The 16,394-nt window shown below is 43.2% G+C and overlaps 1 protein-coding gene across 1 annotated transcript in view; it reads left to right on the forward strand.

Moving 5' to 3' along the window:
- The window catches only part of tmtc1 (transmembrane O-mannosyltransferase targeting cadherins 1), a 117,491-nt gene that overhangs the window by 88,380 nt on the left and 12,717 nt on the right, over nt 1-16,394 (forward strand). Inside the window, exons 8-14 of the mRNA XM_080754675.1 lie at nt 297-418; nt 7,397-7,564; nt 10,913-11,026; nt 13,303-13,446; nt 13,708-13,816; nt 15,343-15,445; nt 15,789-15,924. Of these exons, the coding sequence (XP_080610801.1) occupies nt 297-418; nt 7,397-7,564; nt 10,913-11,026; nt 13,303-13,446; nt 13,708-13,816; nt 15,343-15,445; nt 15,789-15,924 (896 nt within the window). The remainder of the gene's footprint in view (nt 1-296; nt 419-7,396; nt 7,565-10,912; nt 11,027-13,302; nt 13,447-13,707; nt 13,817-15,342; nt 15,446-15,788; nt 15,925-16,394) is intronic.

The raw sequence follows: 16,394 nt of genomic DNA on the forward strand, positions 1-16,394 counted from the left end.
GCATCCCAGCCATTCCTAAGCCAGTTGTTTTTGGGAGCGCTCGCTTTGCTTCGCTCAACCTCCTGCGTGTGTGTGTGTCTGTGTGCAAGGTCTTTCAACTTGATGCGACGCAAAGGCGTCACAGTGTGAGCTTGTAGATGTAGTATTTCATGCACACAAAACCATGTTTACGAGGCCCCATTCATAATGACTGCGCTTCTCTTCTATTACAATGGCCATTAACAGGACGTATTGGAAATATTCAATGTTTGCTTAGTGCTTACTTCTGTCTCTCGGTGTCTCTGTCTCTCTCTCAGAAACAGGAGAATAGGGAGGTGTTGGTGGGCATTCTGTTCCTGGTGTTCCCCTTCATTCCTGCCAGCAACCTGTTCTTCAGGGTGGGATTTGTGGTGGCCGAGAGAGTCCTCTATATGCCCAGGTCAGTGTGTGTGCGTGCGTGCGTGCGTGCATATGATACAAAGTGGATAGCTCACACCCAACATTATTCTCTCGTATTCTTCACAATGAAATGAAGGATCTCATTTGTTCTCTCTCTCTGTCTCTCTCTCTCTCTCTCTCTCTCTCTCTCAAAAGGAGCCTTATTCGCATGAGAAAACGTACCTTTACATTGCCACAGCTGTCAAAATGAAGACAGTAAAAACTGAGAAATTATGCACAGTTAAAAGGGAATGAAGAATTGTGTAAACAAAGCTGTGTCAAATTGCCACTTTAGTTTACAAAACAATGATGTAGATTTGCTTTTAGGAGGCAACTGGCAAGGGTATAGGGCTATGGAAGCAAATAGCAGCACTTTTTGACGGTTTAGCAGTCACTCTGTATTGCATTTTAATAGCAGCAGTTATTCAAATGTGTTTGCACACACACACACACACACACACACACACACACACACACACACACACACACACACACACACACACAGTCTCTCTCTCTCTCTCTCTCTGACATCATGTGGGGTCTCACAGCATATCTCCATATACAGTACATAGATCTCCACATTTGGATACCAGTGGTCTCCATATATGGGTAACTGGTCCGATATACATCTCTGGCCAGATGGCGTCTTACTAGTAAGCCTACTGTAGCTCAAAGCTTTTTCTTGTGAGGACCAGGAAAATAGTCCCCACAACCACTGTTCCTCAAATTCGACACTTGTCCCTACAAGTATAGCGCACACACACACACACACACACACACACACACACACACACACACACACACACACACACACACACACACACACACACACACACAGTGTGCAGACAGGCTGCCTCGCCAAACGCACACACCAATACAAACAGTGTAAGTTAACCACAGCAGAGCGGGGGTCTTTATGTGGCGGCTGATGTCTGCAGGGGCAGAAATCCCCTTAACTTCCGTCTCACTCTAGGCGCTCACTTCTCCCCCCTGCTGGCCGAGTGGAGAGTAGCAGTCTCTGCTGACATTTAAATGGTGCATTTATATAGCGCCTTTATCCAAGGCGCTTTAGAGAGGAAACCATGCAAGGTACCAACTTGCTCACCGGGAGCAACTAGGGGTTCAGAGTCTTGCTCAAGGACTCTTCGACACTAACTCTGGGAGAGCCCGGGATTGAACTGGGAACCCTTTGTGTTCTAAGACTTCTAAGACTGCAACTCTACCCTTGAGCCACTGCTGCCCCATAAATAACGATAAACAAACTGGTCAATACTTTTCATTGGATCAATATTCATAAACCTTTGATATATGGAAACTACAGTTCAGAGGTTTCTGTCCGACAGTGACAATATACTCTGTGTGTGTGTGTGTGTGTGTGTGTGTGTGTGTGTGTGTGTGTGTGTGTGTGTGTGTGTGTGTGTGTGTGTGTGTGTGTGTGTGTGTGTGTGTGTGTGTGTGTGTGTGTGTGTGTGTGTGTGTGTGTGTGTGCCATGTCGTGTGCTGTGTACTTTGCTTTTATGGTCAGGTTATTGATTAAAGATGAGTTTCTCATTTCCTTTCAAACTACATTCCTCCTATCATTCTCTCGGATGTCACTAACTATTTTATAGATCCCTTACTAATCGATAATAAAGAAAAAAATCTATGGCAACAAATTAAATTATGGATTAGTTATGTGGCATGTAGCCAAACGTGGGCCTGAAGAGCTCTCACAGCGGATTGGCTGTCACGCAGAGAAGTTGGACCCATTCATATTTTGTCGCTGTCACACAGAAACCTTGTTTCTCCGTTCCATTTTTTTTTTTGGGGGGGGGAATTAATGTTCTACTTTGTATGATGATAAAGTAACTAGATTGTCACACAAATTGAGCAAAAATAGCCGATCTACGAGCTCACAACACGTTGCAGTAACTATTAAACCAATGAAAAGTACCAGTAAGACGCCTAGGGCGACAAGCGCCATGTCTTGGCCATCTGACCTCATATGGGAATGCCCATATATGGAGGCCAAATCGGCCACATACCACACTAACAGATCCATATATGGCCAACACAGATAGCCAAGACAGCCCATATCTTTGTGGCTGGTTCTACTGACAGGGATCTCCATACATCAGGGATCTCCATATATGGGCATAAAAGGGATTCTGTGATTGTGGTTCCCCTGACGTCACAGTGATGTCCGGTTGCCATGGTAATAGGTCCGCGATCAAATGGGTCCATGAAGAAACCGTTCCGAGAGGTTTAGTTCCACTTTTTTAGTTCCGGGGGCGAGTGATTTTAATTAAAGCTTGTTAAATTCTCAGGTTCATCGGGCCTGGCAGAGAGCTACATAGACAGGGTTATTTTTGGCAGAGAATGGGTTGTGAATGTCTTGTGACTACATAAAAACGACATTGGATCCACCGGAACACAGGTTATTTTTTCCCATTTCTTGAAAAGTTTTGGGCGCACAAGGCTTCCACCCTAAAAGCAATGCTGTGCTCTTTATTTCCCTGTTACCTTCCTGTGTGTTCTGTGTTGTTTTGACTTGTAAGAGTGGGAGGATGCGTGGGTGAGAGTCAGAGAGAGAGTCAGAGAGAGAGAGAGAGAGAGTCAGAGAGAGAGAGAGAGAGAGTCAGAGAGAATGCATGCGTGGGTGTTTGTAGATTGAAGGATGATGACAGTGATTCTTGTGTTGTCTTGTGTTGTCTGCAGCTTCTCTCTGCTAAGCTCACTCCATTTACAGCAGATCAGCCCTTGTTTTCTGGAATTAAAAGATTTTCAGTGCTGGGAGTTTGTGTTGGTTGTTCTGTTAAATGATTTGTGTGTGTTCCTCTCTTGTATGTGTCATCTGCTCTCTTGGCCAGGTCATTTTGTGGAGTTTCCTTTACCAGATACGATCTTCGCTGTCGGGCAGAAACCTTGTATATCTCCATATTTTATTATCCCCGCCAGGCCGGAACGGACAATGGCGAGGGTCTTGTTTTTGGTCCAAAACCCAAGTCCCTACACATGATGATCTCTGTAGTCATGTGATCAAAACGTATCTGTCAGCAGTGTTAATGTTGTTGACTAAGACTAAAGACTAAGATTTTGATTTTTAGTCGACTAAGACTAGACTAAAACAATTTCAGAAGACTATGATTAAGACTAAATGTGTGTTATTAAAAAGTCTAAGACTAAGACTAAATCTAAGTCTAAGACTAAATGGAAACCCTAACCCCTCACCCTAACCATATAACATCTAATTGGTGATGCCAGTTGTGTCCGTAATTTGAACATGGTGACCCCAATCAACTGCTTTCATGTCCAACATTGCCCCCCCCCCCCCCCCCCCCCCCCTGCGCACACACGCACACACCACTAATAGGCTGTCACTCAGACATGGTGTACAGTGTGGAAGTCACCTTCTGCATGCTGAGCAGAAGAGAACAGAGAGGCACTAAAGCAGCACAACATTTGACCACTTCAAGTAAGCTTCAGCTATTAAAAGATAGGCGATCTGCAAGCTTGCAACGCATGGAGATATGTCTGTCTTCCTTTCCATCCTTCTCTTTCTCTCCCTTTCTCTCTCTCTCTTTCTCTCCTGCCCTCCCTAATCAAACACACTTATATTCTTAACTGAGTTAAATGAGTTGATTTTTTGGCTGCTAACCCTAACCTAGCTCGGAGTGTTCTCCCTAACGCTATGTTCCACTACCTTTGCTCCGGCTTGGCAAAACCGGAAAACAGTCTTGTCTGGTCCGAATATAACACAAACTGTTTCGCTACTCACCAAACCAAAGGTATCTGTGGCGAGTTGAAAGCTTACTCTACTTAGTGGACGCAGTCTGGGCCCCCCACCACATGCCTAAAATACATTTCTAGGGTGAAATGAAAAATATTCCACTGGTTGGAGACACTACTTCTTCTAGTTTTTCACTATTAGTCGTCACCATCATGGCACCAACTCACTACTGCCGCGCAGGTCAGAGGACCGCATTAAAAGAGCATTAGTCTCGTTGGGTGTTATTCAGCTCACGTTGGAAGCGCTGTTTTGTAAAAGCAGTCTTCAACCAGGAAGAGTGTCTCCAGTGTTGAATTAGTCCGGAGTTGCACGCCGCCGTCTCATATCTTTTCTAAGCAGGGGTCACGCGTCTCACGCAAACGGGCATGCTTGATCCCAAACCCCCAAGTTCACACCTCGCCAACGCTTTAGTGTCACAACAGGGTGTTTTAACAGAGAAACGAGCCTGTATGCATATCAATAGACCTGTATAGTAGGTGTTGAGTGACATTCGCGTGACGTCTCTAGATAAGCGACCCCCCAAACATTGAATCGCCAATGAGTGTCTCCATCCCAGCCAACAGCTTAATTGCTCGTATAAACATTTTATATTTCTTGTTTTATACTTTTCAGGCTGCGACAACCCCCCCCCCCCCCAATATTGTATTGTTCTTTGAATTGTAGGGGCATTAAATTGTGTTTGACTCGGTTCCAGAGCGTTGAGCTTGTAGATTGCCTATTTTAAAAACAATTAGGTAATATTTGACAAAAAAACATGTTTTATAGCATAGTTTGTAGATTACTTTAACTCATTTACTGTCATTTAAAACATTGACTGAAGGGGTTAACCGCCACATTGTCCTTACTTTTTAACGTGGGCGCGTGCGTGCACATCGTGCACGATCTGTGCACGGATCATTCATGTACCAGACGTGTGTACATCCGATCACAGCTTTCAAATAATAAAATCCCATTGAAAACATACGCTTCCATCACCGAGCTCCCTCTGCTACTGTTTACATGATGGCTAACGGTAGCTTCTCCATGGTCCTGACCGGATACGGAAACCGATCAAACCGGATACAGAAATGCGACCGGAAGCACTTTTCCGAGGGTGATTAGAGCCCGGGGCGGCATAGCTCAGGGGTAGAGAAACCGTTATTAGAGCATTTCCCGAAGGGTTCCCAGTTCGAATCCGGGCTCCCCCTGAGTTAATGTCGAAGGGTCCTTGGGCAAGACTCTGAACCCCACATTGCTCCCGGTGAGTAGGTTGGTGCCTTGCATGGTTTCCTCCACCACCGGTGTATGAATGTGTGCGTGAATGGGTGAATGTAATGCACAATCTCTGTAAAGCGCTTTGGATAAAAGCGCTATATAAATGCACCATTTACCATTTTACCATTTACCCGATCCGCGATAAAATACGATTATACTTTTAAATGTTTTATAGCGATTAAACCATATTAAAGTCTCGGGATTAAAAATTGCATTCATGGTCAAAGGGGGCTCAAGCCCCCTTTGATGTCTATGTGTGCCTGTGTTTGTGTGTTGGGTAAAGAGATAGGGAGGTTGCTGTTGTCTGTGCGTGCGTGCGTGCGTACGCGGGCGTTCAGGGTGGTGTATTGTACTATAAGAGCTATTCAGGAAGCCAGGCTCCCACACAGAGCCAGTCCATTTCCTGTGGACCAGCGGGCTCAGGAGATTGAGGCCTTTAATTTCTAGAATCTGATTAGACCACTTCAACTTTGACCTTTGAACTTTTCATACATAAAAAAACAGAAATAGCAGATCTACAAGCCTACAACGCGTCACTTTGTGTGTTCAGCTTGTAGATCAGCCATTTCTGCTATTAAAAAGAGAAAATGATAAAATGATTAAATATGTCAGTGATTTCTTTGTATATTTTAAGTTATTTGTCCTGTGAAATGTTTGATCACAAAGCCTGAAAACCAATCCGAAATCACATTTGTATTCATACGCTCAATGCAATTTGTAATAAAAATAAATAAAAAGTCAGCTTAAATTTGTATAATCATGACAGCCTTATGTAATCTTTCCCTATCTTGGGAATGTCATAGGCGAACATTTTCAAACCTTTTCTCTTTTCACCCCCAAACAAGCAACGCGTTGAGAACTTGTTGATCAACTATTTGTGCTATTTTAGAAATGGGGCTAATATGGTAACCCTATGTTCATGGCCTGGGCAGGCTGTGTTTAAAGGACAACTTCATTTCATAGTTTAGATTGTAATTAGAGAAAATAAAGGATGAGTGTTGAAATAGACTAAGTAGCATTATATCGTTTTAGAGATTTTAATGCTTTTGATTTCAGTGGCTGGGGGCAATGGGGCATGTGTACAAGTGGCTAAATATGTCTGTTTACACACAATAAGCCCGTTCCCAAGATGCAACGCAATCTTTCATAGGCAGATGTGATTTATGGGGGCTAGTAGTGTTACTGTAACTAGTAATAAAGAAATCGCTGGCTTATTGTATCTAAAAAGACATAATGTATTTAGCCACTTGTACGCGTGCCCCCACCCACTCAAATCAAAATTGCTAAACGTGCTAAAACGATAGGACGAAGTAAATGAAACCATTTTAACACTCAACTTTTCTTCTCTATTATTGCGACCGTCATATCGCAAGTTACTATGAAAAGCTCCACCGGCTGTCCCTCCGTCAGTCCCTCTGTCAGTCCCTCTGTCTGTCTGTCACGTCATGTCACACTTTTGCCCCTACTCTTATCTCTGGCACCGTTGGCCCTATTGTTATATGAGATACTTAAAGTCTGGTTCCTGTGGAAATAAGCCTCGGCTTTCTAGGATCTCCTTTTAGTTGACCTTGTACCAGTGATTTGTACTGTCATGAAACTACTTTTTTCTATTGCAAACTCCTAATAAATTCTTCAATCAATCAATCAATCAATCAATCAATCAATCAATCAATCGATGCCAAACTTGGCACACACACTCCTTGGATGGCAAATCACAACCTCTGCCCCTGATTTCTCACATGGCCCTCTTCTAGCGCCACCATCAGGCCCATTTTTGCTAAACACATTTTTGGACACGGCTCCTACAGATTTTGGCCTAAAATCACACAAAGCGGTACACAGTATCTCTGAAGTCATGTCATCAATATGGATCTGGTTACAATGTAAAATATGAACCCTTGTTGTAAAAAAACAAAAACAAAGTTGTCTTTTAACTGCTGTCTCTTCACCTTCCAGTATGGGTTACTGTATCCTGGTGGTCCATGGCCTGGGCAGGCTGTGTTCGGTGGTGGGCCGCTGGGGCACCACGGCCCTCAGTGTCTCCATGCTGCTGCTGCTGCTGCTGTTCTCCTGGAAGACTGTGCAGCAGAACCACATCTGGCTGTCCAGAGAGGCTCTGTTCAGGTACTGTATATATGCGCGTGAGTGTGTGTGTACAAGGGATGGGACGATAAGCAATATTATCGTTTATTGTGATAAAAAATCTCACGATAATCGTATTGTGGAGATTGAATTTATCGTGAAATCGTCCTCCGTCATGCACCTGGATCAATTCACCTTTTATTTGCCGAGCTGCATATCCGGTACCATTTAAACCCTCTATCGGTAAAACGTACTTATAATATATGTACTTGATACAGTCTTTTTTTCCCTCTCTCTACCAAATCTCTATGCCAAAAAATTGCCGATCTACAAATAACGCAACGCGTTGTGAGCTTGTAGATCGGCAATTTCTTTGGCAAATGTTCTGCCCTTTTGATTATTGCGATTTCTTTCGTCAAAATAATCGTGACATGACAATAAAGGTTAGTAAAAACTGAGACTGTGGGTTTTATAAATATTGAACCAATGAAAATGATTAACTCATTTGTAGCCGATCCCGAGTATACTCGCGAAATATACTCGAGTATTTATAGTGCCGATCCCGAGTATACGCGTGATATTTACTGTATATACAGTAAAGCTGGCAAGGGCTACGTACCGTCCGTTGGAAAGTGCTGGCACGGGTGGACTCGCCGATTCATCATCATCGCACATCCACGTGCACACAATAGTGATCCCTTAACATGGAAGCCAACGGTCTTTCTCGTCTTTTCTCCAAAAAACACTTTTGATGCCAAGGATGGCATTGGATTCTCGCTAAAATAGTACAAGCTGAAAGGCATCGATCCGCCATTACTGTTTACGCTTTGGACGACAACACTTCCGGGTAAATCTCAAAATGTCGTCAAGTAGGAATTGTGAGCGCGATCTACTTCCGGCCTTCAAAATAAGAGACTGGCCGCGGACGGAGCAGGCGAACGGCAGCTTGGACTTTTAACCCTTTCATGTCTGGAGCACTAAATGGGTTTAACAAGAGCTTGTTATTAACAACACATCTGGTGCCAACCCCGAGTTTCCCGAGTTTGTATTGATACCAACGCTGTGCCAACCCCGAGTTTCCCGAGTTTGGGCCGTTTTTGAAAAAAAATTATTATTTTTTTTTTTTCAATATTTTTTTTTCAAATTTTTTTTTTGGACCTCCAGAAATGTATTAGGCATGATCGCGATCGCGAAATTGCATGTTTAACCCCCATACCAACCCATTCTTTCAAACATGGCAGCCATGTTTGTTTACATCTGAAGAAAACATAATGGCCCATAAATCATGAATGCCTGAACGGATTTCCAAGCGGATTTTTTTGTTTGAAAGCTGTGAACAGCATCTACACACGTGGTGCATCATCTAGGCATGGGCGTGCACTTTTTACACAATTGCACAATTACATGGAAGTCTATGGTAACCATGGCAACGCGAGACATTGAAGAGAAAAAATCATTGCAACATAAGTGTTAAATAATAACTACATTGGATCCATTGGAACACAGGTTCTTATTTTTCCACTTCCTGAAAAGTAACAGTTTTTGACAAAAAAGGTTTCCACCCGACAGTGATGATATTTCACACGCTCTCACATATCACAGACTGGGACGTCAAAACAAACATCATATTCTTCAGTCGGGAGATTAGTTCATTTTAATCCCTGTGTTGTTATAGCCTGATTGCTTTTATACAGTAAAAAAAACACGGGTCCATTTGTTTCCATTTGTACACTACAAATGTTCAATATTCAATATTAACGCTAAGGTTTTGTACTGTGTGTACCCTGTCAAACAGGTGTTTGTGTGCATGGTGAAAAGATGCTTCCACATCTGTTGTGTCGGAAATGTGTTGTCATTAACTAAGTGTGTGTGTGTGTGTGTGTGTGTGTGTGTGTGTGTGTGTGGGTGTGTGTGTGTGTGTGTGTGTGTGTTTTCACATGCCCATGGAATGCATGTTTGTGTGCAAGCCTGGTAAACAAAGCTGTGTGTTAGAGAGAAAAGAGAATGATTGATTGCTAATATGAGTCAGATGATGATTATTAGATTTTGTATTATTTATGAAGAGATTCCCCCTCTCCTCTTGCTGCTCGTTTCTGTGTAATCTTCACAGTGGAAGTGGTTTAATGACTATGCATATGAATAGATGAATATGTTCACGGATCGGAGGAACAGTCTCCTGACTTGAACCCCATAGAAGGCAAAACGCAAACCCAAGAATATGAGTGAACTGCTGGTCTTTGCACATAAGGAATGGGCTAGTAGTAGGGAAAGTTAGCCGAGTGTTAGACAGATCTGGGAACTAAATCGAAATCAATAGTTTTCTTCACAAATGTGTTCATAAATGTGTCTACTATCACCTCTGAACTTTTTCAGTCACAACTCCCTTCGGAAACTTTGTGGGAGCCAATGAAAGTTGGGGTATCCCGAGGGCCTGGGATTAAAGGGGGAAAAATAAAAAATGGCCTTTATGAACACATTTGTGAAGAAAGCTATTGATTTAGATTTAGTTCCCAGATTGGTCTAACACTCGGCTAACTTTACCTTACTATAGGCTCATATGCCAAAAGCCGGTGTCTGGCTATGCATCACATTTGCAGCAAGTCGAAAGGGTACTCTACTAAGTACTAGAGTACTACACTGGTCATTAACGGTTTGAATAATTCTGAGCCTGCAGTAGTCATTAAAAGCATTTTGTTTCCTGAATTTGGAGAAACCACTCCAAATAATGTTGGTTATGTTGGGATATTTAAATTCTTCTTGTTTGATTTCTTTATTTAATACACTTGAGAGTTTGGGAATTTTGCCAACAAACCACATTTGCAGCGGGGTTTGAATAATTTATAATGCAACTCGTGAGTCGTGAATATATATGAGACAGGGCTGTGTGATGTTTTATCGTTTAATGTATTTATCCATCTTTATATCAGTCTGCACCCATGCAACTGATAAGCATTCTCTCTTTCTCTCTCTCTCTCTCTCTCTCTCTCTCTCTCTCTCTCTGTTGACTGTAGATAAATGAAGTGTTTTAACTGTTTTTATCTGTGGAGGACAGCAGTCTTTTAATTCTCAAGGTTGGCACAGAGAGAGGGGGGGGGGAAGAGAGAGATGGACAGAAAAGCGTAGTAAATCCTTGAATATCTTTTCACATAAAGCTTCCAATGACGTGTGTGTGTGTGTGTGTGTGTGTGTGTGTGTGTGTGTGTGTGTGTGTGTGTGTGTGTGTGTGTGTGTGTGTGTGTGTGTGTGTGTGTGTGTGTGTGTGTGTGTGTGTGTGTGTGTGGTGTTATGTTCATATTGGAAACCTTGTATGTCTGTATTTAAAATGATGGAAACATGTTCTTATTCTTTCTCAGTGTTTGACTCCTCTCCTCTCCTCTCCTCTCCTCTCAGGTCTGGTATCCAGACTCTGCCACACAATGCCAAGGTTCACTACAACTATGCCAACTTCCTGAAAGACACTGGTCGACACCAGCAGGCCATTCACCACTACACTACAGCCCTCAGGTGACATTATTTGTGTGTGTGTGTGTGTGTGTTACATCTGCGTGTGTGTGTGTTTCTTCCTGAAATCCTTTGTCAACGGTTTCAAATGTATTTGCCTAATTCAACTCTGCTGCTGTAAAATGCACCAGCGCCATGCTTCCTGCGACCTTGACAACAGCCATCCAGCCTGGTTTCCACAGTAACTGGAGTCACACCATCTTCTGTCTGGAATAATGGAGCCTGTCGATGCTGTCAGACTTCAATATCCAAAACCGTCCAAAACAGGAAATGTTAGTGCTGGAAGAAGTACTCACTTTTTTTTTACTTAATAAATAAATATATTTTATATAAATATTGGTCCATAATACGGTTTTATACAGGTTTTAGCCTAGACCACTCGGATATTGAAATGTCATGTTCTGTCTATCTCTAATTCCAAGCCGTTTCAGATGCAATACCAAAATGCCCTTTGTAGGCAACGGGGCACTGTCTTTGGGCTAAAATTGTAACGATACAGAGAATATTAGAGAACTACGATGAGAACCATGTAGAGTCAATCATAATCTTCTCTGTATCGTTCCAATTTTAGTACCACTTTACCTCATGGTTCCACCTCATATAAATATAGCCTCCCAAAAAGTACCCACTGAGTATGAGCCCACTGTCTACCTAGGCTGTGGGAAGATTTCAAAAGAGTACCGTTCAGACACGCCCATTCAGAAAATCACTGAAATAAAAGGCAAGGCTTAGTGTTAATGAATGGTTTTTTTGGGACGCTGGAAGAGACACTGGGAAGACAAAAAAAAAGTGAAATTCATGGTGGGGCCCCTTTAAGTAAAAGTATTGATACTGTAAGGTAGACATTTGCAGTGATGGAAGAAGTACTCACTTTTTTACTTAAAGGCCAGCTGACACGCCCCGAAATTATAATAGTAAGATACAGTAGGTCACGTGGTCTCTCTGAAAACGGTCTGAAACTCATGTCACAGTGTAATCTGCCCCTCACTCCCCAACAACAGCTGACCAGTACAGTAAGTAGGTTAAGTACAGTCAATTAATTTGATTGGCTTATAATTGCGCATTCCCACAATGACATCATAAAAATATTAACTCATATTTTAAGATGACTTTTTAAGTGACTCTGTTAAGTAAAAGTTTGCAATTAAAAATGTAGTTGAGTGAATGCACAAAAGTATCAGTATCAAAATCTACTTACCAGTACCAAAAGTAGAAAGTGCTCATTATGCGGAATGTCCCATTTCACAACTTTTCAAGTATATAAAAAATTTAAAATTGAATTGGTAGAAATGTGTGGGAATCCTGTTCTTCTTGTCAATCATCACGTCTGGGTTCTTTCCCCCCACCCAACTCTCATGGAGTAGTTGAGGACAGCTGAGGTGTGCTGTCAGGGTATTGAAGCGTACTGTATACCCACGCACACACACACACACACACACACACACACACACACACGCATGTACAGTTAGTGTGTGGCCGCACCACTGCGCTCCTTGACTTTCTGTGAACCACTTTCTGTTAACTGTAATTGGGGCACAGAGACATTTTCAAAAAGAGAAGAAATGGTGGATCTGCTATTTTCGCTGTTCATTAGTTTTATTAAGTGGGTTAATTAGCCTGTTTGCTGCCCAGTTGAGAAACCAGACGCTGAAGGACTTTCATCAGGTTCCAAACCCAGCTTACATCAAGCCAGCATCCACAAGACCAGTGGTTTCCAAAGGTTTTTTTTTTTTTTTGTTCAAGACCTAAAAGATACGTTTGGTGTCCCCTCAGGATCAAAACAAAGATACCTTATGAATTAACCACAGTGGTGTAAGAGTGCCCTATTGGTGTAGAGCCCTATTTAAAAAAAAACAATATGTGAGCTTGTTGCGACCGTCAGGTCAACTTAAGTTACTATGAAAACCTCCCCCGGCTGTCCCTCCCTCCGTCAGTCTGTCTGTCTGTCAATCACGTCACGTCACACTTTTGGCCCTACTCTTATCTCCGGCACCGTTGGCCCTATCCATGCCAAACTTTGCACACACACTCCTTGGCTGGCAAACCACAACCTCCGCCCCTGATTTCTCACATGCCCCTCTTCTAGCGCCACCATGAGGTTGCTTTTTGCAGACAACATTAATGGACACTGCTCCTACAGATGTTGCCTAAAAATCACACACAGCGGACTTACAGGCCAATTGGTGCATACACGCGACCTGACAGTCGCTTATCTCCCGATTAGGGAGTCTTACTGGTAGATATTGTAGCTATTTTCAATATTTCTCTTTTCGCTACAGGCTATATCCTCGCCATGCCAGCGCCATGAACAACCTGGGCACCCTGACGCGCCACCCAGAGGAGGCTGAGCGCTACTACAGGAGAGCCCTGGACATCAATGCTCAGCACAACAGAGCCCTCTTTAACCTGGGGAACCTGCTCAAGTAAGATAACCTGTGTGTGTGTGCGTGTGCGTGTGCGTGTGCGTGCGTGCGTGCGTGCGTGCGTGCGTGCGTGCGCGCGCGCGTGCGACCTTACAGGTCCATTTGGTTTCATTTTATGCTCTCAAGAGTTAAATTATTGTTAAACATCTGCATTGCTTAATTTACAAGAGGTCTACACAATTAGAGAATGTAGAAGAATTGTTATGTTGCCATGAAAACGGTTGAAACCCACTGAATTAGGCTGATAATAATGTGTCCCAGGTCCCAGAACAAGGAGGTGGAAGCAGAGGCTCTGCTGAGGGACTCCATTCGCTTTGGACCGCATTTCGCTGACGCCTACTCCAGCCTAGCATCACTGTACGCTGAACAGGTCAGACACACTGATCCATATGTCACTGTTCCTGCTTCCTTTTCACAATTGATACTACTATATAGTACATTTAGGGCTGCACGACATTGGACAAAAATGCACAGCTCGATATTTATGCCAGATATCTCGATATCGATACGATACGACTATTATTGTTTGATATTGTAACTGTAGAAATAGTGAAAACTAAGCATTCTTTAAAAAATTAAAAATAAAAGAAAAGCATAATATCAAATGGACGTGGAAAAGTGCAGTTTTATTGCTCAGGACAGACCACTGTCAAATGTGTAAATCAATTATATTTGATTTGTCAGCACATTAGTGCAACAGACTTTTATTTACCTTCTAAAGGGGTCCCTGCTTCATCTCTCCCTCAACTATAAGGGGTCCCTGCTTCATCTCTCTCGGCTAAGGGGTCCCTCCCTGCTTCATCTCTCTCTCTCAGCTACGGGGTCCCTGCTTCATCTCTCTCTCAAAAAAAGCTTGTTGTTCTAAACTCTAGCGATACAGTGTTGCACATTGAAAACAGCCAATTTACAAGCTCACAGTGGATCGTGGCGACTTGTTGTAAACTTGCTGAGTTTATTTATTTTGATGGGGAAATTACTTCTCATTGAACTGTAGACTAAAGTCATGTTGCTTGTGTTGCCTTATTTCGTCGTGACAATGCGGAGGACGGCACGACCTATGCAACACATGATCGCTCTGGAGGTTGACTTGATCTGAAGAATCAGCAGATTATGCACCGGTGTTGACTTCCTCATCCATCTCTCTATGCTTTTCATTTCTCCATGCTGTCTGTGGGTCTGTGTGTGAGACATACTGACTGTGTGAGGCTGTCAGCGCTCACTGCGCTGTGAGTAGCAGAAGCATGGTTCATGCCTCGGCAAGGGGATGTTTGTGATTGGTTGGCTTCGGCTGTCTGTCTAAGGAAAGGTTTGTGGTTGGCTGGCCTTAGCTGTACATTTAGGGCAAGCGTAAAAGCGCATGTTTTCATTGGCTGAGCGGTACATGCTGGGGAAATTTGATATCGTCAACATCGTTGACTTTTGCGATATGCACATCGCGTATGTTGATACAGAGATACCGAGAACGATATATCGTGCAGCCCTAGTACATAGGTATAGTAGAGCCTATTATACTGTAATGTTGTGCTAAAATTGAATGTCAAAGTAGTAAAAGATGCCATAAATAAAAGGTGGTATAGTGAAAATTAACAATGTAATTTAGGGATGCTGTGGATATGGGTTGGCCTGAGCTTCGCAAAAAAAGCAACTGGCCTTCAACTGGCACACTTTGTGTCCTTTGCTATCTAGACACACATTTAGACAACAATTAATGTTGAGTGCATCTGTATTAATGTTGCCGCAGGGAACTTCAACACACCATTATAGTAACATTTTCAATCACACACCTCTGACGTGTAAGCGGTTATTAATGTGGGCATTGTGTAAGCTTTGCCTACTTTTAGTCTTAGCATTTCACTCCTCCTTATACCTGTACCGGCTGTCCTTGGTGTCCTGTAGAAGCGGTTTCCTGAGGCCAACCAAGTGTACCTGCAAGGCATTGAGAAGTGTCCCGACAGCTCCGACCTGCACAACAACTACGGGGTGTTTCTGGTGGATACAGGTAGGGATGAGACGGTGATCGTTTATCGTGATTAAGAAACAAGCTCACAATAACCGTATCGCAGAGATTTCAATTTATTGTGAAATTGTCCTCTGTCATGCAAGCAGGATGAATTAGCTTTTGTTGAGCTGCAAATTACCAGTAGGCTAAACACTTAAACCCTCTATACTTGAGAAAACGGACCTGTAAAGAGCGCATTTGGTCTTATTTCACTCTATACAAATAGATGAGGCGCGTATTTCTATAGCCTCAATCAACCTTTATAATTAATTTTTTCCTCTGTTGATCTGCTTCATCACTCCTTTTCTGGTCTTCACCATCTTCCTCTCCATTTATCTCCTAGGTGAGGGGGAGCTAGCGGCAGCCCATTACCAGCAAGCTGTACGTCTCAAACCGGCCCACTATGTCGCCATGGTGAACTTAGGCCGACTCCTCCGGTCCTCCAACGAGAACAAAGAGGCGGAGACGTGGTACAAGAGGTGAGACAAAGGGCACATAAAAGGAATGTGTCTTGGCTTGAGCTGCAGTGGTAATGTAAAATAACCATAACCAGTGGATTGGTTCCTTACAGACTCTGTTCCTGTGTGACTGTGGCACTAACACGCTTGCATCTTGTTAAAGGGATAGTCGACCCCCCCCCCCCCCCCCCCCCCCCCCCCAATTCATTACTCACCCCATGGAGACTTGAATTCATTGATGTATTTTTTTGGTTTTTGTCGCATTCCTAAGCCAATAACTTGATGACCTGCAGTGGTTCCCTATAGAGCCCCTTTGTTCCCTGTGGAGACACAAAGCCCCTTTTACACTGACATGGCCCAACACCACACCACTCCACACCGCCCACTGCCAGTGCCAGGTTTTCCACTACAAGGACCTGGGTAGAGTGGTGTGAAAGCCGTACTACTGTAAACGTGGTACTAAAAAGTATCCAATCTAGAGTAGGCCTGAG

Source organism: Nannobrachium achirus (assembly GCF_963921795.1).
Source record: "Nannobrachium achirus genome assembly, chromosome: 23".
Classification (NCBI taxonomy): domain Eukaryota; kingdom Metazoa; phylum Chordata; class Actinopteri; order Myctophiformes; family Myctophidae; genus Nannobrachium; species Nannobrachium achirus.